The sequence below is a fragment of the Delphinapterus leucas genome, chromosome 6 (genome assembly GCF_059928025.1).
Source record: "Delphinapterus leucas isolate spDelLeu-1000000601 "Yukka" chromosome 6, BTC_Dleu_Yukka2, whole genome shotgun sequence".
NCBI classification, from domain to species: Eukaryota; Metazoa; Chordata; class Mammalia; order Artiodactyla; family Monodontidae; genus Delphinapterus; species Delphinapterus leucas.
This window is the reverse complement of record NC_143134.1, coordinates 38590270-38617403: the sequence shown is the minus strand read 5'-3', so window position 1 is coordinate 38617403 and position 27134 is coordinate 38590270. Positions and strand designations below refer to the sequence as shown.

The 27134-nt window shown below is 37.6% G+C and overlaps 1 protein-coding gene across 1 annotated transcript in view; it reads right to left on the bottom strand.

Annotated features, from left to right (window-relative positions):
* FANCC (FA complementation group C) overlaps positions 1-27134 on the bottom strand; it is a 264472-nt gene that overhangs the window by 143391 nt on the left and 93947 nt on the right. Inside the window, exon 4 of the mRNA XM_089913032.1 lies at positions 26206-26300. Coding sequence (XP_089769158.1) covers positions 26206-26300 — 95 coding nt within the window. The remainder of the gene's footprint in view (positions 1-26205; positions 26301-27134) is intronic.

The window sequence follows — 27134 nt, the reverse complement described above, 5'->3', positions numbered from 1 at the left end:
CCCTTTTAAAAAGATCATTTGGACTGAGACTATAGGAGAGCAAGGGTGAAAGCAGGAAGACAGACGAGGTATACTGTAGGGGTCCTGATGAGAGGTGATGGTGGCTTGGATGGAGGCAGAAGCATTGAAGCTGGTGAGAAGTAGTCAGATCCTGGATATATTTCATAGATAGTATCAACATATTTGTTGACAGACTGAAATGCAAGAGGAAAAGAACAGCCACAGATGATTCCAGAGTTTTTGAGTTGAGAAACAGGAAAGATGAAGGTTGCTTTTAACTGGATTAGGGAAGCCTGTAGGAGAAACAAGTTTTGGGGAAAAGATAGGAATTCATTTTGGACAGGTTCAGTATAAGATGCTCATGGACATCCAAGTGCAGATATCAGACAGGCAGTTATGAGTCTGGAGCTCAGAGGAGAGGTTTGACCTAAAGATGTAAGCTTAGGACTTAGTGTGTATGCACACACACATCTCCCCGTGCCCTCCCCCAGTACCACAATTTATCCCTCTTTCATGGGTCCTTCCACATTTGATCTGGAAACAGATTCATCTCAAAATAAAACAAAAAGTCTGATAATCTACAATTTAGGAAAAAGAGAATGAACAAATTTTGAATTAAAATTTACTTAATTTTAATCCATTCAGTACTTTTAAATTTTGTGCCTGTTATAAGCTAGAAATACAATGCTAAACAAAACAGACACAGCTCAATTATATGGAATTTAACATCTGGTAAGCTGACAAATACTGCTTAAACAGTGCTTCCTTAATTTATTTTAGTAATAAAAAAAATTTTTTTTTAAGTATTCAATTCAGAAAAAATAGAGACTTTTTCAAGGCCACATGAAGAAAATTCTGCCCTCTGTTGTTCCCAGCAGTCTGGAGGACAGTGAACGAGCTCTCCTTCACTGGTTACTACCAATGTCCCTCTCCAGAAAATGTAGACACAGTGCAATAACACATACTGCATGAACTTTGGGCCACTGGCCAGAGCAGGCCAGATGTCAGGTAGTACAGAGTCTAAATGCTTTTCACACAAGGGAGTGGTTTTACCAGGTTAAGTCTGTTTTCATGGGTAAGAAGTCTGGAGAAGCACATATCTTGCTTTCTACGTTGCATCTGGCCTATGGATGAATAAAAGACCATCATCTCCAGTGCAAAACTATTTAACCTTAGTAGGAGAATTTTTTTGTGTAACTTTATACCATTTTAAAAATCTGACTTATTATATTCAATTATAAGCCTGAACCTTTGAATTCTGCAAATTTTAACAAGTACTGTTTTTAGAACATTAGTTTACCCTTATGCTTTATTTTTCTGAGATGGTCTACGTTGCAATATTTTCAGAAAGTAAAAACCAAGTCCATAAAATATCTAAGTTATGTCAGTTTTCCAAAGGAGGTTGCAAAGAAGCTTTTTAAAAACAATGATTCATCAAATCAAGGTCACACTATATTTGAAAGTTTCAAATGTGGAGAAAGAAAGAGGTATACTGCTCATGACTGACTTGAAGAAGAATTTTTATGGAGATGCAGATCAGAGAAAGGGACATTTTAAAAAGAAATTTATATTGGCCAGTCCTTTATTATATGGTAAGCTGTAACATGGGATAAAGGTATCACATGCGGTCTAGTCTCTCTTTCAGCAAGATCTTGTGACACTTTTTTGGTTTATGCCATTTCAGTCTGCTACTATGTAAATGAGTGTGAGGTGACAATTACATTACAATCTCACTTCAGGACTGTGCAAAAAAGTGAAATGAACTGAGGCTGGGAAGGGCCCTAACCGCAACCCAGAGTTTTTCTGCCTATTACCCAATGCACAGGTAGGCAAATATATGGCTGTTAGCATGACTGACACCATTTTGGGCCCTTACAGCTTCTCCTATCCTTCCACTGACCCTACCCAGGACTGTACTGTGCAGTGAATCACTTCTCTGTTGTCAAGGGCTTTGTAGTTAACAGATATTGTTTAATAATCATTAGACTAGGTGGATTCTAGTCCCCAAACAATGATGAAAACCTTCCCTAACATATTCCCAGAGCCCACAACACTAGTTACTCATTCATAAACCTTGACTTTGGACTGTATATCCTGTTTCCAAGCACCTACCCCCATACCTTAGGTTAACTATAAAATTAGCCCTATGTGCCCTCAGCAGAGTGGAGTGGATCTGTGAATGCTTCCAGATCACTGTCCACCTCATCCAGATCCCACCTGTGAGTAACTTACCCTATAATAAACTGATCCATTGATGACATGGAGCTGTCTGCCTCGTTTTTCGATCTCAAGATGCATTCTCAGTTCAGTAGGCACTTTCATTCCCTCCATCTTCCAACAGTGAGACTCCTCCTGGGTCCCTTGGTGTACAGTGCTAGATCCCACAACTCCCACAGAGGCACTTTTGTTCACAGACAGTTGTCAAATTAGAGATGCTATGGGAAGACTAAATTGAAGGAAGTCTTATGTCACCATGATGCTGCTGTCGGTCTTTTAAGGATACCTTCTTCAAAACATATCTTCCACAATGAGTGGTAGTGGTAAAAACAACTATGAATCAAGTATGAATTAAAGCAACTTTTAAGAAACTAAAAGTATTTCATTAAATTCACTGTTTATTTAGAGTATCCTTTGAATAAATAAGACTTTAACCCAGCTTTGTCCCTGAATTTCACCTTGCCTCTACTGTGTTTTACTAATCACCCCCAGGAAAATGGTATTTTCTCTTTTAAACTACCATTCAAATGTGGACAGAAATTCTTTCCCTAAGTTTTGATATCCCAGCTGCACCAGGCTGGCATTTTCAAATCCAAAACAGCACAAAAACAAATCACAACAGAAATTACCAATAACACAGACATCATCATGTTTCCAAAATATCAGTGTCGGTCCCTTGGCTGACCAATTCCTAGTGCAGTTGGGCTGCACCAAACCTACTGTCTGTTTCTTCTGAGTCCCCTGCCTGTCTTACATCTTGCTGCACATACCACCATTATGTCTAATAATACTGGCTTTCTAAAAATGCAGAATGCTCTCTGTAGAATGCCCTGACAATGATATGTTACACTAAAAATAACAAAACATACAATTTGGGATTAACTCAAGAATCACTTTTTTTCCCTCTGAGTGCACAACATAATGATTCTGTATTTCTATACACGGTGAAATGATCACCACAGTAAGTCTAGTTACCATCCATCACCATTCGTAGTTACAATTTTTTTTCTCATGATAAGGACTTTTAAGATCTACTCTCTTAGCAACTTTCAAATATGTAATATAGTATTATTAACTATAGTCACCATACTATACATTACATCCCCATGACTTATTTTATAACTGGAGATTTGACCTTTTAACCATCTTCACCCTTTTACCAATTCCCCACAACCTCTCCCTTCTGGCAACCACAAATCTATTCTCTGTACCCATGAGCTTGGGGTTTTTAGATTCCACACATAAGTGAGATCATACAGTATTTGTCTTTCTCTATCTGACTTATTTCCCTTGGCATAATGCCTTCAGGGTCCATCCATGTTTTTTTTCACAAATGGCAAGATTCCATTCTTTTTATTTACGAATAGTATTCCATTATATATATACAGACCACATTTTCCATTCATCCATCAATGGACATTTTGGATGTTTCCATATCTGGGCTATTGTACATAATGCTGCAATAAATATGAGGATGTATATGTATTTTCAAGTTAGTTTCTTCATTTTCTTCAAATACCCAGAAGGAGAACTGTTGTGTCATATGGTAGTTCTAGTCGTAATTTTTTGAGGAACCTCCATACTGTTTACCATAGCGGCTGCACAAATTTACATTCCCACTAACAGTGGACAACAGTTCCCTTTTTCCATATCCTCACCGACATTTGTTATTTGTAGACTTTTTGATAATAGCCATTCTGACAGGTGTGAGGTGATATCTCATTATGGTTTTGACTTGAGTTTACCTGATGATTACTGACGCTGAGCATCTTTTCATGTGCCTGTTGGCCATCTGTATGTCTTCTTCAGAATAATGCCTATTCAGGTCCTCTGACCTTTCTTTTCTTTTTTTTTTTTTTTTTTTTTGCTATTGAGTTCTCTGAGTTTTTAAATGCATTTTGGATATTAGCCCCTTATCAGATATACAGTTTGTAATATTTTCTTCCAGTCAGTAAACTGCCTTTCCATTTTGTTGATGATTTCTTTTGCTGTGCAAAAGCTTTTAGTTTGATGTCATCCCACTTGTTTGGTTTTGCTTTTGTTGCCTTTGCTTTTGAGGTCAGATCCAAAAAATCATCGCCAAGACTGATGTCAAGGAACTTACCACATATACTTTCTTCTAGGAGTTTTATGGATTCATATCTTACCTTGAAGTCTTCAATCCATTTTGAGTTAATTTTTCTGGCCTAGTTTTATTCTTTTGCATGTGGCTGTCCAGTTTCCCCACCACCATTTTTTAAAATTTAAGTACCATTGATTTACAATATTGTGTTACACTGGTGTACAACAAAGTGATTCATTTATAAATATATATACATATTCTTTTTCATTTTCTTTTCCATTATAGTTTATTATCAGATATTGAATATAGTTCCCTGTGCTATATGGTAGGAACTTGTTGTTTATTTTATATAGAGTAGTTTGTATCTGCTAATCCCAAACTCCTAATTTATCCCCAACCCCCTTTCTCCTTTGGTAACCATATGTTTATTTTCTATGTCTGTGAGTCTGTTTCTGTTGTAAATAAGTTCATTTGTGTCATATTTTAGATCCCACATATAAGTGATATATAGTATTTGTCTTTGTCTGACTTTACTTAGTATGATAATCTCTAGGTCCATCCATATTGCTGCCAATGGCATTATTTCATTCTCTTTTATGGCTGAATAGTATTCCATTGTATATAATACCACATCTTCTTTATCCATTCATCTGTCAATGGACATTTACGTTGCTTCCATGTCTTGGCTATTGTAAATAGTGCTGCTATGAACACTAGGGTGCATGTATCTTTTCAAATTATAGTTTTTTCTGGCCTAATACCATTTATTAAAGGAACTTTCCATTCCCTACTGTATATTCTTGGCTCATTTGTCCTAAATTAATTGACCATATATGTGGTTCTATTTCTGGGCTCTTTATTCTGTTCCATTGATCTATGTGTCTGTTTTTATATCACTATCACACTGTTTGAATTACTATAGCTTTGTAATATAGTTTGAATAAAGGAGTGTGATGCCTCCAGCTTTGTTCTTTCTCAAGATTTCTTTGGCTATCTGGGGCCTTTTGTGGTTCCATACTAATTTTAGGATTGTCTGTTCTATTTCTGTAAAAAATGCCATTGGAAATTTGATATGAATTACACTGAATCTGTAATTTGCTTTGGGTAGTATGGTCATTTTAACAATATGAATTCTTCTAATCCATAAGCACAGTATATCTTTCCATTTATTTGTACCTCCTTCAATTTCTTTCATTGGTGTCTTATCATTTTCAGTACACCTCTTTCACCTCCTTGGTTAAATTCATTCCTAGGTATTTTATTCTTTTTGATGCAACAGTAAATGGGATTATTTCCTTAATTTCTCTTTCTGATAGTCCATTATTAGTGTATAGAGACAATAATATATTATACTGCATACTGGCTTTGTATTCTGCAACTTTACCGAATTTGTTTATTACAACAGTTTTTGGTAGAGTCTTTAGAGTTTTCTCTAGGTAGTACCACGTCATCTGCAAATAGTGACGGCTTTATTTCTTCCTTTCCAATCTGGATCCCTTTTATTTCTCTTTCTTGCCTAATTCCTCTGTCTAGGACTTCCAATATTATGTTGAATAAAAGTGACGAGAGTGGATATCCTTGTCTTGTTCCTTATCTTAGAGAAAAAGCTTTCAGTTTTTCACCACTGAGTATGATGTTAGCTGTGGGCTTGTCATTATACGGCCTTTATTATGTTGAGGCACATTCCCTCTATACCCACTATGTTGAGAGTTTTTATCATAAATGGATGTCAAATTTGACAAATGCTTTTCCTGCATCCGTTGAAAGGGTCATACGATTTCTGCCTTCAGTTTGTTAATGTGGTGTATCACACTGACTGATGTGCAGATGTTGAACCATCCTGGAATCAATACCACTTCATCATGGTATACAATCCTTTTAATGTATTCTTGAGTTCAGTTTGTTAATATTATGTTGAGGATATTTGTATCTATATTCATCAGGGATACTGACCTGTAATTTTCTTTTCTTTGGTGTCCTTATCTGGTTTTGATATCAGGGTAATGCTGGTCTCATAAAATGAGTTGGAAGGCGTTACCTCCTCTTCTATTTTTTGGTAATTGATTGGTATCAATTCTTCTTTAAATGTTTAGTAGAATTCACCAGTGAAGCCATCTGGTTCTAGACCTTTGCTTGTTGGGAGGATTTTGATTACTGATTCAATCTTCTTACTAGTAATTGGTCTATACAGATTTTCCATTTCTTCATGATAAAGTGTTGATAGGTGGTATTCTAGGAATGTATCCATTTCTTCTAGGTTGCCCATTTTATTGGTGTATAATTGTTCATAGTGGTCTCTTATCCTTTGCATTTTTTGTGGTTATCAGCTGTAACATCTCCTCTTTCATTTCTCATTTTATTTATTTGAGCTCTGCCCTTTTTTCTTAGTCTAGCTAAAGGTTTATTTATCTTTTCAAAGAAGCAGCTCTTAGTTTCACTGATCTTTTCTATGCCTTTTGAGTCTCTATTTCATTTATTTTCTCTCTGATCTTTGTTATTTCCTTCCTTCTACTAACTTTGGGCTTTGTTTTATTCTTTTTCCCGTTACCTGAGGTGTAAGTTAGATGGTTTATTTCAGATTTTTCTTGATTCTTGAGCTAGGCAAGAATCACTATGAACTTCCCTCTTGGAACTGTTTTTGCTGTATCCCATACATTTTGGTATGTTGTATTCTGTTTCTCAAAGTATTTTTTTGATTTCCCTTTTGATTTCTTTGTCAGTCCTTTGGTTGTTCAGTAGCAGGTTGTTTAATCTCCACATTTTTGTAATTTTTCCAGTTTTATTCTTGTAGTTGATTTCTAGTTTCATACCATTGTGGTAAAAATAAAAAACTTTACAATCTCCATCTTCCTAAATTTGTTAAGACTTGGTTTTTGGCCTAACATATAATCTATCCTCGAGAAAGTTGTAGGTACAACTGAGGAGCAGATCTTCTGTTTTTGGATGGAATGTTCTATATACATCTATTAAGTATATCTGATCTAAAGTGTCATTTAAGGTTGACGTTTCCATATTGATTTTCTGTCTAGATGATCTATCCATTGATGTGAGTGGGGTATTAAAGTTCTCTACTATTATTGGATTGCTGTCTATTTCTCTCTTTAGGTCTGTTAATGTTTGCTTTATATATTTAGGTGCTCCTACGTTGGCTACATAAATATTTACAAATGTAATATCCTCTTGTTGGATTGATCCCTTTACTGTTATTTAATGCCCTTGTCTTTTATTATAGTGTTTATTTTAAAGTCTATTTTATCTGATATAAGTATAGCTACCCCAGGTTTCTTTTATCTAAAGTGAGTCTCTTGTGGGCAGCATATAGATTATTATTATTATTACTATTTTTGGCTGTGTTGGGTCTTCATTGCTGCACACAGGCTTTCTCTACTTGTGGCCAGTGGTGGCTACTCTTTGTTGGGGTGTGCAGGCTTCTCATCGTGGTGGCTTCTCTTGTTACAGAGCACAGGCTCTAGGCACATGGGCTTCAGTAGTTGCAGCTTGTGGGCTCTAGAGCACAGCTTCAGTAGCTGTGGTGCATGGGCTTAGTTGCTCTGTGGCATGTGGGACCTTCCTGGACCAGGGATCAAACCTGTGTCCCCTGCACTGGCAGGCAGATTCTTAACCATTGTGCTACCAGGGGAGTCCTGGTCTTATTTCTTTTAATCCATTCAGCTACTTTGTCTTTTTAGGGAAATTTTAGTCCATTTAAAGAAATTATTGATAGGTATGTACTTATTGCCATTTTATTAACTGTTTTCTGAATGTTTTGTAGTTCCTCTGTTCCTTTCTTCTTCTCTTGCTCTCTTCCTTTGTGGTTTGATGACTTTCTTTAGTGGTATGCTTAGATTCCTTTCTCATTAGTTTTTGTGTATATACTATTGGTTTCTGCTTTGGGGTTACCATGAGACTTACATATAACACTTACATTTATAACAGTATATTTTAAGTTGAAAACAACTTAAGTTTGAATGCACTAAAGCTCTACATTTTTACTCTCCCCCTAACACATTTTATATATTTATGTCATTTTACATCTTTTTATCTTGTGTATCACTTTAAAGATAAAGATTCTCCTAATCTGGGTTTCCTGAATCTGGATGTCTTTCCTTTCCCAGGTTAGGGAAGTCTGCAGCCATACTTCTTCAAATAAGTTTTCTCTCCCTTTCTCTCCCTCTTCTCCTTCTGGGACCTCTATAATGTGAGTGTATTCTGCCTGATGTTGTCCCATAATTCCTTAACCTATCTTCACTTTTTAAAATCCTTTTTTGTTTTGCTGCTCTGCTTGGGTAAGTTCCACTGCCCTGATTTCAAGATCACTGATCCTTCCATCTGCTTCATCTAGTCTCCTGTTGAACCCCTCTACTGTATTTTTCAGTTCAGATTACTGTATTCTTTGGCTCTGTAATTTTAGTTTGGTACTTTCTTTAATTTTCTACCTTTTTGTTGAAGTTCTCACTGTGTTCATCCATGCTTCCCCCAAGTTTGTTGATCAACTTTATGACCATTATTTTGAACTCTCTATCAGGAGTTACTGATAATTACTTATCTATGTTTCACTAAGGTTTTTCTTTTTTTTTTCCCTGAGGTTTTATTTGGTTCTTTCATTTAGAACGTATTCCTCTGTTTTCCTCATTTTGCATGACTCTCTATGTTTCTATGTATTAGATGAAACAGCTACCTTCCCAGTGAAGGAGTGGCCTTATTAGGAGGTTCACCTTCATTCAACCTTGCCCTAGCAATGGTTGTGTCTTGGACCTTTGTGATTGTCCAAGCAGCCTATTTTATTTTTAACAGCTTCTAGAGCTTAAGCATGTGCCAAGACCTGTCAGTGTCCCAACAAGAGGGATGTCAGTCAGCACCTAGTTTAAAGCTAGAGGCCAGACCTACAAGCAACAGCTTTTAAAGTATGCAAATATATACAGTTGTATGAGACCACAATCGTAAACTCTGGTGGTCTCTAGACTAGGCAATCTGGAAATGTCCAATTGTTAAAGTCTGTGAGACTCAGGAACACAAGCTCCAATGGCCACCAGAGCCAGGCAATCAACGAGTGTCCCCCATGTGGCAGCTGCAAAAACTGGGGAACCAGAGGGCAGGAAGATAGAGCCCACCTTCTGAGGTCCCTAGAAAGGTTAACAGTCATCAATGAGATGTATGTTTAATTAGAAGCCTGCTTGTCAGGCTGCAGCTATGATGATGAGCTTATAGGCCTCTTTCACAGGAAGACTGATCTCCTGGGTCTGTTACCTCTTCCTGGTGGAGGACGGTAGCTGTTTAAGAAGTCTTTCTCTCTTGGTTACAGTCCTGTGGGATCTGTGAGTATAAGCCATGATGACCTCCAGAGCCAAATGATATACAGGTGTCCCCTGGCAACAGCTACAAAAAAATTAGGGCACCAGACTAGGGAATTAGCTCCTTTCTGGGAGATACCATCAAGCTGTAGCAAGGCAGAGGGGGAGCTCAATGACTCATCCACCAGCCTCTGTTTCCTGAGTATTCCACAAGCCTCGAGCAGTATGTCAGACTAGAAGCCTTCCCCTCAAGCCAAAGCTTCTGGGCATGCAAATAGGCTTCTTTACCAGAAAGATGGGAGTTGTGTTTCAGTCTGCTATCTATGCAGTGCCCTTGGGGTGGCAGACTACCAAGAACTGTCTCTCCAATTGTTACAGTCCCATCGGACCCAGGATGGAGCCCCACTATCCTTCAGAGCCAGGCACTCAAGGGGTGTCCCTCAGCTATGGTTGCAAAAACTGGGGCACCAGGTATATAAAAACCTGGGCACGAGACATGTGTAAAAGTTCCCCTCCAGGAGATACTGGCGCTGTGGAACATGGCAGAGGGAGAGCACAAAAGATGGCCTGCACTGAGGAAAAGAGAAAAAAGGAAAAAACTAAGCAAAACTGAAAAACCACTGTTTATTAGATTCCAACAGAGAGAAAGGGGAAAAGCAAAAAAAAGAAAAAGAAATTATACCTCTATATTTATTTTTCTTTGCCTGAATATTGAGATCAGACCATCATATTCATTTAGAGGCAAAGCCTTTGTTAAGCTTAGGGACAGCAAAGTTTAACACACGATGTTATAATATAATATATAATTATTATAATATAATATAACCAAAAATAAGAATATATATCTATCAGACAAAATGTTTAAAATTATAACTTTTCCCCAAAACCTAGGCCATTCAGTTCTATACCTTTGTACCAACATGATAAATGGTCTTAGGGACTTGAGCTTCAAAGTCACACAGATCTGGGTTTGAACTGCAGCCCCATCACTTACTCACTCTGTACTTTTGAACAAGCTACTTAATCTCTCTGTGTCTTCATTCCCTCATCTATTAAAATAGGGCCAATAATACCTCCCTGACAGAGTTGCTGTGAGGCTTACATGAGATCATCTATGAGAAGTACCTAGTACAAGGCCTTTCCCATAGGAGATGCTCACTCCTTCACCTCACTGGACACTGTTTATGTGCAGCAGTGACAGACACATAAAAGATATACTAAAAATCCCAGAAAGTATTTATGAAAAAAAAGTATCATAAAAACTGAAAAAGAATTAATGAGATAGATACAAAAGTAAAATATTTAGTATTTAATAGGACACACATCCACCAAAGGGCATAAAGGGCAAAGAAAAATCAAGAGGTCGGTGTATAAAACAGGTAAAGAGAAGGAGGAAAAATGTTCTGATGGAGAAAACAAGTGACAAGGTAAAGGGTGTCTTCAGTGGATGGAAGTGCATAAAGTTGACAATAAGAAGGAGAAGCAAACACAAGGACAGATGTTCAGGTCCCAGGTACTGCACACCAAAATATATTGAAAAAAACAAAAACTACATAAATGATAAGTTCTACTACCATTAAAAGGAGTGAAATAGAGCCAGGGTAATGGAAGACCCTCGCAATGGTCCCCCAGAGACCTCTCAGTGCAGTGGCCCTGGGTCTACTCCTCGGCAGGGCAGGAAATGTGAGAAGCAGCACACTCAACACAGTGAGGCTTCTCACACACTGACCCATGCTGGCAAGACTTATAGGAAATGATATATAGTTCAGACCAACAATTTACTGATTATAACAAGAAATATATTTTTCTATTTGAAGAGAATACTTAATGGTTTACTCTTCAGGATATGAGGAATACCAATTTTAAAAACTAGTAAAAACTAAGATTGCTAAAAATCAAAGTATCATTGGTCATTCAACAACAATCATATATCCAGCAAATATTTATTGAGCACTGACAGTATATGGTAGACACAAAGCTACATAAGCTTCAGCTACAAGGATTACTATGACACTGCCCTGCCCTTGACCATGGTAAAAGATACCTATAATACAATTACTTTCAGTATGAAAGACTAAGAAATATAGATACCATGCAAACAGAGCAATCCTACGTCAGGAGAACTAGGGAAAGGAAAAGGACAAATAAGCTGGATATTTTAAATTATCTTTCAAATATGAGCTTTCTAGACAAACAAGGGTTGAAAACCATTCCAAGAAGAGGAAAAGGAATATGCAAAGTACAAATCTGTGAAAATGTTTGCCATATACAGAAGCAATGTGGTAAGATCCTAGGATGTAGTAAGATCCTGAGATGGCCTTCCTGGTGTGTGGGGTGCAGACAATGGGAAATGGCAGGATATGAGGATTGAGAAAAGGTTGAGAAAAGCTGCATATACAAAGGTAGCATGTGGATTTTATCAATTAGACTAGTAGTCACTAAACTTGCAGATGTGCAAGCCAACTTGTGTACAAGATAATCCACTGAGTTGTGGAAAAAAGTTAGAATTTTTATATAAAAGAAAAAATTAAGCTTTAGCAAGATTTCATAAATGGATCAACACTGCAGCCTCATTCAATCTTAACATAAGGTGGTCATGTGTCACAAACTGTCCAAGTGGTATCTTGAAAAAAGAGTAGGGGTTCTACCACACGCAGGGAACCCTCAGCCTTTCATTCACTTTCAGGATATACATTACAGTTTCTACAGGACCAGCAAGGAAGATGTACTGGGTATACTATTTAACTAAAGTAACCATCAAATGGACACACTGCTTAAAAAGATTCTTGCAAAGAAGTCAGAGATTAAAGATAATACTATCAAGCCAACAAAAGTTGGAAACTAGGAAATGATAGAGCTGACACTTCTGTTCCCACTGTGAGCTATTCATCAGCCTCATTAAGAGAATAAGCTAATAAGAGGTCAGAAAAAATTTTCAAAATCATCAGGAAGACCATTTGAAATAATGAATTTATAGACCTTAATAAGAATTCATTCACTCTTTCAAAATTTTACTGTGCAGGTATTGTTCAATTTGCTAACAGTTAAAAAGCTGATAACAAGCAATTTTGCCCTAAGGGAACAGTGTTCACTGAGAGTCTCACCAATTGATTGATTATAATGTCAGTCAAAATCCCAACAAGTTATTTTGTTTTGGGGTGAAACCTGACAAACAGATTCTAAAATCTATATAATGGTAATGCAAAGTTCAATCATCAGTCAAGATGATTTGATGATTTTTTTGATTAAAAAACCCACCAAGCTGCAAGGACTGCCTCCTGGATAGTAAGACACTTAGAAGGCCACATTACTGAAGACAATGTGGCATTGGCATAAAGACAGTGTTTTAGTGGGGAATCTCCAGAGAAAAGAACTAACAGGAGATTATATAGATACATATAGAGAGACCTATTATAAGGAATTGGCTCACTTAATTATGGAGGCAAGCTGGAGACCCAGGAAAGCTGATAGTTTAGTTCTAGTCCAAATTTGAGGGCCTGAAACAAGGAAAGCCAATGGTTTCTGAAGACTGGCCGACTCAATACGTAGGAAGATCCAATGTTTTAGTTTGAATCTGAAGGCAGGGAAAAAACTCAGGTCCCAGTGCAAGCCCTGTCAAGCAGAAGGAATTCTCTTACTCATGGAAGTGTTCAGCCTTTTTGTTCTACTCAGCCCTTCAACTAACTGGATGAGGCCCACGCACATGAGGGAGGGTAACTGCTTTATTCAGTCTGTTGATTTATATGTTAATCTCATCTAAAAATACTCTCGCAGAAACATCCAGAATAATGTTTGACCAAATATCTGGGCACCCTATGGCCCATTCAAGTTGACACATAAAATTAAGCATCGCACATAGACAATGAGAACATTGGAGACATTTAGGATCAAACCTGCACATAAAAAGACATTTGATTTATGGTATTTCCCTGGTGGTCCAGTGGGTAAGACTCCGCGCTCCCAATGTAGGGGGCCCAGGTTTGATCCCTGGTCAGGTAACTAGATCTCACATGCATGTCACAACTAAGAAGTCCCCATGAAGCAACTAAGACCAGGCGCTGCATAAATAAATAAATACTTAAAAAAATTTTTTTAAAAAGACATTTGATTTATTATGAAGGTAGCACCATAGCTCAGTGAGGTAAAAAGACTTTTCAATGATGGTGTTGGGACAATGGGGTATCCATGTGGAAGCAAAGTGAAAATGAACTCCTACCTTAGACCACACAATGAAACAGTTACAGGTAGATCACAGACCTAAATGGGAAAGGCAAACCAATATACTTTTAGAAGATAATGTGAAAGGTCTTCATGACCCTGAAGTGGGGATACATTTTCTTAAATAAGATACAAAGTTACTAACCAAAAAGGAGAAGACTGATAAATCTGACAACAATAAAATTTTAAATGTCTTTCTTAAAAGAAGGTAAGACAGGTACTTCAGAGGCCAGCCCAAGCCCATGTTGTTACCTGTGCTTCTGACTGACTGGCTACATTGCGACTGGAGGTCCCAATGACCCCCTCCAACTCAGGATGCTAATCCCAAACCCAGATTATTACCTGTACTTCTGACCGACTGGCTAAATCAGAGGTTCCCACAACCCCCTCACTGGGTTCAACTAATTTGTTAGAGTGGCTCACAGAATTCAAGAAACGCACTTATATACTAGATTACTGATTTCTTATAAAAGGATATTAAAGGATACAAGTCAACAGTCAGATGAAGAGATGCATAGGTCCCAAACAGAGAAGCTTCTGTCCTTATACAGCTTGGGGCCTGTCAAGGTGGCATGCAGAAACATTCTGCTTCCCCCATGTGGAAGCTCTCTGAAAAGGGGCCAAAAAATGGTCCTTTGGGTTTTTATGGAGGCTTCATTATATAGTCATGATTGACTAAATCACTGGCTAATGGCAACTGGTTCAACCTCAAGCCCCTCTCCCCTCGCAGGAAACCAGATGGTGGGACTGAAAGTTCCAACCCTCTAGTCACAAGGTTGGTTCTCCTACCAAGCAGCCCTCATCCTCAGGTGCCCTCCAAAAGTCACCTTATTAACATAACACAAGACACCTTTTATCACTCTCAACACTTAGGCGATTCCAAGAGTTTTGGCAGCTGTGAGCCAGGAACTGCAGACGAAGACCAAATATAAATAAAAAATATATTTTGGTCATCTGAATGACCAGACATATATTTCTTATAAATCACAATATCTCGAATACATACTGCATTATTCCATTTTTACCAAGATAAAATAACAGGCCAAACTGCATAACTAAGTGGTAAAACCATAAAGCAAGGTAAGTAAAAGTCAGGCTAGTAGTAACTGCTAGCAAGGCACATCAGGGCATATAAATAGGAAGGGGCACTTGGGAGCTTCTAGGAGGGAGACAATGTTCCATTCTATTTCCTGACCTGGGTGGTAGTTGAAAGGGTATTTATTTGCAACAATTCGTTAAGCTTGGCATTTATGCTTCATGCACGTTTCTGCATGTTGGTTAGATTTTGTACTTTAAAAGGGTTTTGGTTTTTTTTAATTCTAAAGAATGAAGTAGAGGACTGAAGCAATACAGGAACATCTGGATATTGCTTACTACTGCATTTAAAGGGAATAAAGATTGAATAAAACCCTTTTGACTGATCTCCACTCCTGGTATTCTGCCATTTTCTTCTCATCAGAATAAAATACAATACTGGTATGGTCTTGCCCAAATAACATAAGTAGTTCCTAAATTTGGCAGACCCAGAGACCTTCCCTTTGGATTACAAACTCTGAGAACAGACTGTCTTTAGATCCACTACTGTATCCTCAACTTCTTTAATAGTGCCAGGCAAACAGTAGGTTCTCAAAAAGCATCTGTTCTATGGATTCACTGGTAAAACTAAAATTTTCAAGAACCAAATATTCCAAAAAGATGTGAAAGAGTCCTGTGACTTCAACCAGTCTCTAAGAGCTGTAAGAAGAGCCATAGAGACGGTGTTATTTAACAGTACATTTGAGGTTACTAGTAAGACTCCAAAAAAATTAATGTATTTCCAACATAACATATTAACAAAGGCTAACATATGGCAAGCATCAAACAATTTCTAGGACAGGTGCGGAATTTGCCTCTGCGCCATCTTCCATTGGATGCTGTTTGTGCCGTCACTGGAGGGCTGGCAAGATGACTGAGTTGAAGGATGTGAGCTCACCCCTTCCTACAAAAACTGCAAAATCACAACTAACTGCTGAAAAACCACTAACAAAAAAAACACTGAAACCTGACAATAAAGATACCCTACATCCAAAGACAAAAAAGAAGCCACAACAAGATGGTAGGAGGGGCACAATCAACGATAAAATCAAATCCCATATCCACCTGGTGGGCAACCCACAAACTGGAAAATAATTACACCACAGAAGTTCTCCCACAGGAATGAAAGTCCTGAGCCCCACGTCAGGCTTCCAAGCCTGCGGGTCTGGCAATAGGAGGAGGAACCCCCAGACAATCGGTTTTGAAGGCCAGTGGGGTTTGACTGCAGGATTCCACAGGACTGGGGGAAAAAGAAACTCCACTCTTGGGGGGCTCACACAAGGTCCCATGCTCACCAGGACCCAGGGAAAAAAGTAGTGACCTCGTAAGAGACTGGGCCAAACCTGCCTGCTAGTATTGGATGGTCTCCTGCAGAGGCAAGGGACGGATGTGGCTCACTGAGGAGGAAAAAAACACTGGCAGCAGAGTTCTGGTGAGTACTCATTCACGTGAGCCTTCCTGGAGGTCACCATTTCCTCCCCAAGGCCTAGCCCTACCCAACAGCCTGTAGGCTCCAGTGTTGGGCACCTCAGGCCAAACAACAAACAGGGTGGGAACACAGCCCCACCCATCAGCAGTTAGGCTGCCTGAAGTCTTCCCGAGCATGGCCCTGCTCACCAGAGGGACAAGGCCCAGATCTACCCACAGTGGGCAGTAATCAGACCCTCCCATCAAGAATCCGGCACAAGCCTCTTAGATAGCCTCATCCACCAGACGGCAGACAGCAGAAGCAAGAAGAACTACAATTCTGCAGCCTGTGGAACAGAAACCGCAATCACAGAAAGTTAGACAAAATAAGAGGGCAGAGGATCATGTCCTACATGAAGAAACAAGATAAAACCCCAGAAGAACAACTAAGTGAAGTGGAGATAGGCTATCTTCCGGAAGAAGAATTCAGAGTAATGATAGTGAAGATGATATAAGATCTCAGAAAAACAAAGGAGGCAGAGTTTGAGAAGATGCAAGAAATGTTTAACAGAGACCTAGAAGAACTAAAGCACAAACAAACAGAGATGAACAACACAATAACTGAAATGAAAAATACACTAGAAAGAATCAATAGCAGAGTAACTGAGGCAGAAGAACGGATAAGTGAGCTGGAAGACAGAATGGTGGAAATCACTACCGCAGAACAGTATAACAAGAATGAAAAGAAATGAAGACAGTCTAAGAGACCTCTGGGACAACATTAAATGAACCAACATTTGCATTACAGTGTTCCCAGAAGGAGAAGAGGGAGAGAAAGGGCCTGAGAAAATATTTGAAGAGATAATAACAGAAAACTTCCCTAACATGGGAAAGGAAACAGTCACCCAAGTCCAGGAAGTGCAGAGAGCCTCAGGCAGGATAAACCCAAGGAGGAACATGCCAAGGCACATAGTAATCAAATTGACAAAAGTTAAAACAAAGAAAAAATATTAAAAGCAACAAATAACATACAAGGGAACTCCCGTAAGGTTATCAGCTGATTTCTCAGCAGAAACTCTGCAGGCCAGAAGAGAGTGGCACGATATATTTAAAGTGATGAAAGGGAAGAAACTGCAACCAAGAACACTCTATCCAGCAAGGCTCTCATTCAGATTCGACAGAGAAATCAAAACCTTTACAGACAAACAAAAGCTAAGAGAATTCAGCACCACCAGACCAGCTTTGCAACAAATGCTAAAAAAACTTCTCTAAGCGGAAAAGAAAAGGCCACTGCTAGAAAGAAGGAAATTATGAATGGAAAAGCTCACTGGTAAAGGCAAGCATAAAGTAAAGGTAGGAAATCATCTGCACAGAAATATGATATCAAACCAGCAATTGTCAGAAGACAGCACAAATGTTGGATATTGGAAATGCATTTGAAATTAAAAGACCAGCAACTTAAAACAATCTTTTTTATATATAGACTGCTATATCAAAACCTCACGGTAAAAGCAAACTGAAAATCTACAATAGATATGCATTTCTTTAAATGTAAATGGATCAAATGCTCCAACTAACAGACACATACTGGCTGAATGGATACAAAAACAAGACCAATAATATATATGCTGTCTACTAGAGACCCACTTCAGATCTAGGGACACATACAAACTGAAAGTGAGGGAATGGAAAAAGGTATTCCAGGCAAATGAAAATCAAAAGAAAGCTGGAATAGCAATACAGACAAAATAGACTTTAAAATAAAAACTGTTACAAGAAACAAAGAAGGACACTACATAATGATCACAGGATCAATCCAAGAAGAAGATATAACAATTGTAAATATATACGCACCCCAACATAGCAACATCCCAATATATAAGGGAACAGCCATAAAAGGAGGAATCTACAGTAACACAATAATAGTGGGAGGCTTTATTTATTTATTTATTTTTATTGGAGTAGAGTTGCTTTACACGGCTGTGTCAGTTTCTGCTGTACAACAAAGTGAATCAGCCATACGTATACACATATCCCCTCTTTTTTGGATTTCCTTCTCGTTAAGGTCACCACTGAGCACCGAGTGGAATTCCCTGTGTTATACAGTGAGATCTCATTAGTTTTCTATTTTATACACAGTAGTGTATGTATGTCAATCCCAATCTCCCAATTCATCCCACCCCCTCTTTTCCCCCTTTGTATCCATAAGTTTGTTCTCTACGTCTGTGTCTCTATTTCTGCTTTGCAAATAAGATCATCTATACCATTTTTCTAGATTCCAGTAGTGGGGAACTTTAACACCCCAGTTTAATCAATGGACAGGTCATCCAGACAGATGACCAATAAGGAGACACAGGCCTTAAATGTCACATTAGACCAGATGGACTTTATCGATATTTATACAGCATTCTATCCAAAAGTAGCAGAATACACATTCTTCTCAAGTGCACATGAAGCATTCTCCAGGAATGATCACATGCTGGGACACAAAGCAAGCCTTAGTAAATTTAAGAAAACTGACATCACATCAAGCATCTTTTCTGACCACAGTGCTCAGAAATTAGAAATCAACTACAAGAAAAAAATTGTAAAAACACAAACACATGGAGGCTAAACAATATGCTACTAAACAACCAATGGATCACTGAAGAAATCAAAGAGGAAATCAAAAACTACCTAGAGACAAATGCAAACGAAAACACAACGATCTAAAACCTATGGGATACAGCAAAAGCAGTTCTAAAAGGGAAGTGTATAGCAATACAATCTTACCTCAGGAAACAAGAAAAGTCACAAACAACCTAACCTTACACCTAAAGCAATTAGAGAAAGAAGAACAAACAAAACCCAAAGTTAGTAGAAGGAAAGAAAACATAAAGATCAGAGCAGAAATAAATGAAATAGAAATGAAGAAAACAATAGCAAAGGTGCATGAATAAAAGCCGGTTCTTTGAAAAGATAAATTAGCGAGACTCATCAAGAAAAAAAGGGAGAGGGCCCAAATCAATAAAATTAGAAATGAAAAACAAGAAGTTACAATGGACCCCACAGAAATACAAAGGATCGTAACAGACTACTACAAGCAACTATATGCCAATAAAACTGACAACCTGGAAGAAATGGATAAATTCTTAGAAAGGTACAACCTCCCAAAACTGAACCAAGAAGAAACAGAAAATATGAACAGACCAATCACAAGTACTGAAACTGAAACTGTGATTTAGAAACTCCCAAAAAACAAAAGTCCAGGACCAGATAGCTTCAGAGGCAAATTCTATCAAACATTTAGAAAAGAGCTAACACCTACCCTTCTGAAACTATTCCAAAAATTACAGAGGAAGGAGTACTCCCAAACTCATTCTATGAGGATACCATCACCCTGATACCAAAACCAGACAAAGATACTACAAAAAAAGAAAATTACAGGCCAATATCACTGATGAACAGATGCAAAAATCTTCAACAAAATACTAGCAATCTGAATCCAACAATACATTAAAAGAATCATACACAGGGCTTCCCTGGTGGCACAGTGGTTGAGAGTCCACCTGCCGATGCAGGGGACACGGGTTTGTGCCCTGGTCTGAGAAGATCCCACATGCCGTGGAGCGGCTGGGCCCGTGAGCCATGGCCACTGAGCCTGTGCGTCCGGAGCCTGTGCTCCGTAACGGGCGAGGCCACAGCAGTGAGAGGCCCGCGTACCGCAAAAAAAAAGAAAGAATCATACACAATAATGATCAAGTGGGATTTATCCCAGGGATGCAAGGATTTTTCATTATCTGCAAATCAATCAGTGTGATACACCACATCAACAAGCTGAAGAATAAAAACCATATGATCATCTCAATAGATGCAGAAAAAGGCTGTGACAAAATTCAACACCGATTTATGATAAAAACTCTCCAGAAACTGGGCATAGAGGGAACATACCTCAACATAATAATGGCCACATATGACAAACCCACAGCTAACATCATACTCAACAGTGAAAAGCTGAAAGCACTTCCTCTAAGGTCGGGAACAAGACAAGGATGTCCACTCTCACCACTTTTATTCAATATAGCTTTGGAAATCCTAGCCATGGCAATCAGTGAAGAAAAAGAAATAAAAGGAATCCAAATGGGAAAAGAAGTAAAACTGTCACTCTTTGCAGATGACATGATACTACACATAGATAATCCTAAAGATGCCACCAGAAAACTACTAGAGCTCATCAATGAATTCAGTAAAGTTGCAGAATACAAAATTAATACACAGAAATCTGTTCTATACACTAACAACGAAAGATCAGAAAGAGAAATTAAAGAAACAATCCCATTTACCAACACATCAAAAAGAACAAAATACCTAGGAATAAACCTACCTAATGAGACAAAAGACCTGTACTCCAAAAACTGTAAGATGCTGATGAAAGAAATCAAAGATGACACAAACAGATGGAAAGATATACAATGTTCTTGGATTGCAAGAATCAATATTGTCAAAATGACTATACTACCCAAGGCAATCTACAGATTCAATACAATCCCTATCAAAGTATCAAGGGCATTTTTCAGAGAACTAGAACAAAAAAAAAAATCTCAAAATTTGTATGGAGAAACAAAAGACCCCAAATAGTCAAAACAGTCTTGAAAAAGAAAAATGGAGCTGGAGGAATTAGGCTCCCTGACTTCAGACTATACTATAAAGCTACAGTCATGAAAACAGTATGGTACTGGCATAAAAACAAAACTATAGATCAATGGAACAGGATAGAAAGCCCAGAAATAAATCCATGCACCTATGGTCAATTAATCTATGAAAAAGGAGGCAAGACTAGACAATGGAGGAAAGACAGTCTCTTCAATAAATGATGCTGAGAAAACTGGAGAGGTACATGGAAAAAAGTGAAATTAGAACACTCTTTATCACCACAGACAAAAATAAACTCAAAATGAATTAAAGACCTAAATGTAAGACTGGGTACTACAAAACTCTTAGAGGAAAACATAGGCAGAACACTCTTTGACATAAACCACAGCAATGTCTTTTCCAAGCTGTCTCCTAGAGTAATGGAAATAAAAACAAAAATAAACAAATGGGACCTAATTAACTCAAAAGCTGTTGCACATCAATGGAAACCATAAACAAAATGAAAAGACAACGCACACAATGGAAGAAAATATTTGCAAACGATGTGACCAACAAGGGATTATTCTCCAAAATTTACAAACAGCTCATGCAGCTCAGTATCAAAATAACAAACAACCCAATCAAAAAATGGGCAGAAGATCTAAATAAACATTTTTCCAAAGAAGAAATACAGATGGTCAAAAAGCACATGAAAAGATGCTCAACATCACTAATTATCAGAGAAATGCAAATCAAAACTACAATGAGGTATCACCTCACACGGGTCAGAATGGCCATCATCAAAAAATCTACAAACAATAAATGCTGGAGAGGGTGTGGAGAAAAGGGAACTCTCCTACACTGTTGGCGGGAATGTAAATTGGTACAGCTACTATGGAGAACAGTTATGGAGGTTCCTTAAGAAACTAAAAATAGAGCTGTCATATTATCAAGCAATCCCACTCCTGGGCATATATCCAGAGAAAAATATAGTTCAAAAGAATACATGCACCCCAATGTCAATTGCAGTGCTGTTTACAATAAGCAAGACATGGAAGCAGCCTAAATGGCCATCAACAGAGGAGTTGATGAAGAAGATGTGGTACATATATACTATGGAATATTACTCAGCCATTAAAAAGAATGAAATTATGCCACTTGAAGCAACATGGATGGGCCTGGAGATTATCATAATAAGTGAATTAAGTCAGACAGAGAAAGACAAATGTCACATGATATCACTTATATGTGAAATCTTTAATACAAATGATAGAAAATGAACTTATTTACAAAACAGAAGTTGACTCACAGACTTAGAGGACGAGGAGGAGGGAATGATTTGGAGTTTGGCATTGACATTTACACACTGCTATATTTAAAACATAACCAACAAGGACCTACTGTATAGCACAGGGAATGCTGCTCAATATTCTGTAATAACCAAAATGGGAAAAGAATTTGAAAAAGAATAGATACATGTATATGTATAACTGAATCACTTTGCTGTACACCTGAAACTAACACAACATTGTTAATCAACTATGCTCCAATATAAAATTTTTTTAAATGACAAGTATAAGAAAATTCAGAGGAATAAAGTTAACTAGGCATTCAGCAAAATCAAAACACACAAAAAACCCAGAATTTCTATTATATCTCTGTCCTAAAAATACAACTGATCAATTCAGTCTAACATATTCAAATTTAATAATTAACATGAATTTTTACTGCATTTTAGAATTTATAGAAGAAATTCTTTGTTTTTGACTCAGGGTGTTTCAATCACACTTGTGATGCTCCAGAAACACAGAATGACCCAAGATTTTATTACCACAATTAAAACAGGCTAGCATATATCAGGTAGTAAGTAAATGCTCACTGAATGAAACTAACAAATATTATTAAAATATGGCTTGTTATATAGTTTTAGAAGGATACTTGATGACAATTACACATTTTTAAAGTGTAATATGTCACTCTTTAACTTTTATGGAGAAAATATCACTTTTAGGATAAAAGAAAGTATACCCAAGATGTACAATTGATTCATAAACTAGCAACCATCTTCTGTCTCGCTGCATTTACAGTCAACATTATACAATTATGAAGGTACTGATTTGTGATAGGTATATGTAATTAGCTTTAGACTGCTAAAAGTTAAATAATTAATATTATTCCTACACATCATTTTTTTTATCAGTTAATATTACAGGTTTGCCTAGTACAACGATGAGGGAAACTGTTTTCCTAGTCTCTTAAGTGCTCAACTCCTCTCTAGTGGCACCATCTTCTCAGAGTAAAGCAGATTCAGAACCATCTCTATTTCAATCAACTTTCTCTCCTTCCTTCACTGCCAAGTTTCTTCAAAGGGTAATCAAAGTTTATTACCTCTGCTTCCTCACCTCCCCATCATTCCTCAATATCTATAGCAGCCTGGCTACTTCCCTCAACCTCCCACTAAACCTATTCTCACCAAAGTCATTCCTCCTTAGTGGCTAAATCCAAGTAGTGCTTTTCAGTCCTTATCTTGCTCTTTCAATTCTTTATGCTCTACAATTGCTGTGTCCAATACAGTGACAACTAGCCACATGAGGCTACTCATCACTTTCAAATGTAACAGGTACAATGAAGGAAAATGAATTTTTAACTTTTAAAATTTTAATTAAATTTAAATTTGAAAACAGACACATGATTCAGCTTTAAGTTTCTTTGAAACAATTTCGGTATGTGAACCTACTTTTTCAACTGTATATTTTATAAAACAAATCAAGAATTTCCAATGAAAATTTAGCCTCTGAATTAAGATGTAACATATACACTGAATTAAGTATAACATATATACTGGATCTCAATGACTCAGTATAAAAAAGATTATAAAATGATCACATTAATAATTTTTATGTTGATTACATATTTTAATAATGGTATTTCAGATATACTGGGTTAAATAAAATAATCATTAAAATTAGTCTCAACTTTTTCTTCTTACATTTCTTAAAGCAGGTACTAGAAAACTGAAAATTATCTATGTAGAATATACTTTGTTTCTATTGGACAGTGGCGTGCTATAGCATTAGATATAAATGACCACTCATTCCTTCTTAAAATGCTGCTGCTTTTCTCCTTCTTCTTCTTGGACTCCCCCTTTCTAGTGTGCAGTGTAACTTATTCTTCCACTCACTCCTTAAATGCCAGTGTCTCCCAAGGTTGTCCCTAGGCCCTTTCCCCTCCTCACACTAGGCACTTTCCTTGGGTGATCTCACCCTCACGCATGGCTCCCACTGTTCCTGTACCCTGAGGACTGTCAACCCTCTAATGTGCAAATCAGCCCCTCTCCTGAAAACATTAAGTTCAACTCGACCTACACCTAAGTACACCTGCACTTAATTTGCCGTTACATCCTTACATATTTACCTTATTAATATCATAAATTTGGTCCCTCTTTTCCATTTCATTCAGGCCTTCATGATTTCTCACTTTTACCACTACAATTGCTTTGAAAGTGCTATCCCTGGCACCTTCCAAAGCAACTTCCTTTTGCTGGTAAGTTTCTAAAATTCACACCTAGCCATATGATTTCTCTATTTAAAATACTTTGGTGGTTTCCCCACTGCCTTCAAGTTAAAATAAAAACTTCTTCTAATCATACATAAGGCTTTATGCTTCATCATCAACCCTATAAAATCCCAAGCTCAGGGATATCTAAGCACCTGCAGTTCCCTGAATCCAGCATTTGCTTCCTCACCACCATTCTTTGCACATGCTCTTTTTGCTGGCAGGAATACCGCTCCTAAAACTCTATCCTGTTCTCTTAGTCATCCTTCAAAGCTCAGCTGATATATCATCTCTCCCAGGAAACATCTCCAAACCACCAAGTCTGAACAAGTGTCCCTCCTCTGTGTCACCATCACCCCTATACACAGCTCTACCAATAACCCAATGACACTGCCCTAGAATGACCTGGTTACTAGTCTGTAAACTCCCTGAAGGTAGGAATTAAGTGTTTTAACTTTACCTCCCTGTGCTACACTTAATGAGCACCTATTTATTAAATGGACACAATATTAAATAAGGGAAACCCACAGGATAAACTGCAAGGCTAGAAACTTAAAACTAGGCTAATATAAGTCACGAGTTAAATGAAGAAAGTTAACCTAATCACTCTAAAAACACTTTATAAGATGGCCTATTTCTGGACTTAATGAGCTAGCCAATAAAAATATATATCCTAAATAACACTAAAATAGCAAATACTCAACAAAAGCAATAATTTAAAAAACTGAAAACTAAGTATGTTATTCTATTTCTATAGCCTTGTTTTTCATACCTTTTCTTCCCTAATTCTACTTATCAGTTCCTTCCTTCAGCTCTTTAATTTTCCTTCCAGTTAAATGTTGCATTTTTTCCTTCCCTCGCCCAGTCCTTTTCACTTCTACTGTCCCTCCAATTCTTCTTTTAATCTAACAAAAATGCAAATACTGTCTTTGTCATCTCTGTCAGCAATTCTGTATAAAACAAAGGAATGGTAAAAAGCAGTGAACGGAATGATATCACCAGTCAGACTGGTAGACAAAACCATATGCATTAATCTGGGTGGCTGGTTTCATAATACTAAGCAGCTAATCTAGACCATATGCATAGTAAGTGGAGTCTGACAGGCATCAGCAAGTCCTTGAGGTTATTGCAGCAGGGCAGTGGGGGGTAAGAGAAAAGACCAGCCAACTTGCTGGTGGTGAGGGCAGCTACAGCACAGCCTTACAACATTCTCCTATTTGTGCCCACCATTCAAGAGGAAGCAGAAACAGGGAATTCAGGCAGCTGTCAGCTATCTGGACTAGCACGGTCAGGTAACCGATTTAACGGCGTTTGCAGCATTAGCCAACCAGCCCTAGATGCTAGTCTGAGCACACTGGCCAGGGCACCAACTTTAGGACACAAAATAAAGACTGCTGCTCCCAGGGCACTTCTGAATTTTAGTTTTACTACAGAATAGATTCTGAGAGAGGCAGAGAAGTACCTGAAGAGAAATTATATAAGTATATAAAGTAGGTTGGTAGGAAGAAACAATTGTTAGAAGGAAGGAGAGTACATTCTTTTAATTACCTGAGAGTAACTTTCTAAAACCACTCAACATTAGTTCTTGCAGGCATGGGGAAGTTCACCCTGAGGACCTATCTCTTAAGGAATTCGCAATCAAACAAAAATGAAATCTCTTGAAAAGCTTTACAAGTTTAACAGTGAAGGATGTGTCTGAAAAAGTTTCTGGACTGTCAAAGCAGCACCTTTATTGAATTCAAAGCAGTATAGTGCAAGATTTATTTTTACCCGTGTCCAGGAGTTAAGCTTTGATTCTCCAGAATTCTGTGGATCTTTCTTAATCAGACAACACAAGCACCATATTAGAATTTTTTGGCTTTCATCTGCAAAAAGGAAAACTAAAATGAGTACGTTTTATCAAACAGAAAGAAAAGATAATCAATATAAAATTTGTAACATTATATACTAAAGGAAATATATTTATTATATTTTAGGAAAATCACAAACTACTAAGTTCATAGAACAAGCATCCAGGACCATGTATGAAACTTTGTGGTTTTTTTCCTTCTTGTGGGTTCAGGATCACTTATGCTTAGCCCTTGTGAGGTCAGTTCTCTTTCTGTCACAGCAGCAATTTTTAAAGCCAAAAGACAATGATGGAAAGAACTAAAAGAACTAGCTTTTTTCAAGATCAGTTCTTTATTTTATATTCAAACCATTAGTAATTTCAACCTTTTTAAGGCAATATCACTGCCATAAGCAGTAGTCAATATTTCTGATTTAATCAAATTGGCCAAAATACCCCCACTTGTTAAAAATAAATTTAACAAAAAGAATTGTTTTAAAATACATTCTTTTTAGTACCAAATGGTTTGGATAAAATAGAAGCCTTTTTACATGCTCCTAATTCTTTACTCTAAAATGTAAAACTTTACTAAATATGTGATAACAATGCTGACCTTTGAAATCTATTTGGCTAGAACATCTACTTGGTAAGCTATTTTCTCTTTCCTCCTTTGGTAACTAAGTCCATTCAAGTTGGAGATTCTATAACACAACTGAGAAGCAAAAATGAGACCTAAAAACGGAAGATGTCAGTACCTGAACTAGAGCCAAGCTACTATGGACTTTACCACAAGGCCATGGAGGTGATGCTGAGGAAACCCAGCACCCGGAATCACTCCTCTGCAGAATCACCTCATGCTCTTTACTTTGTT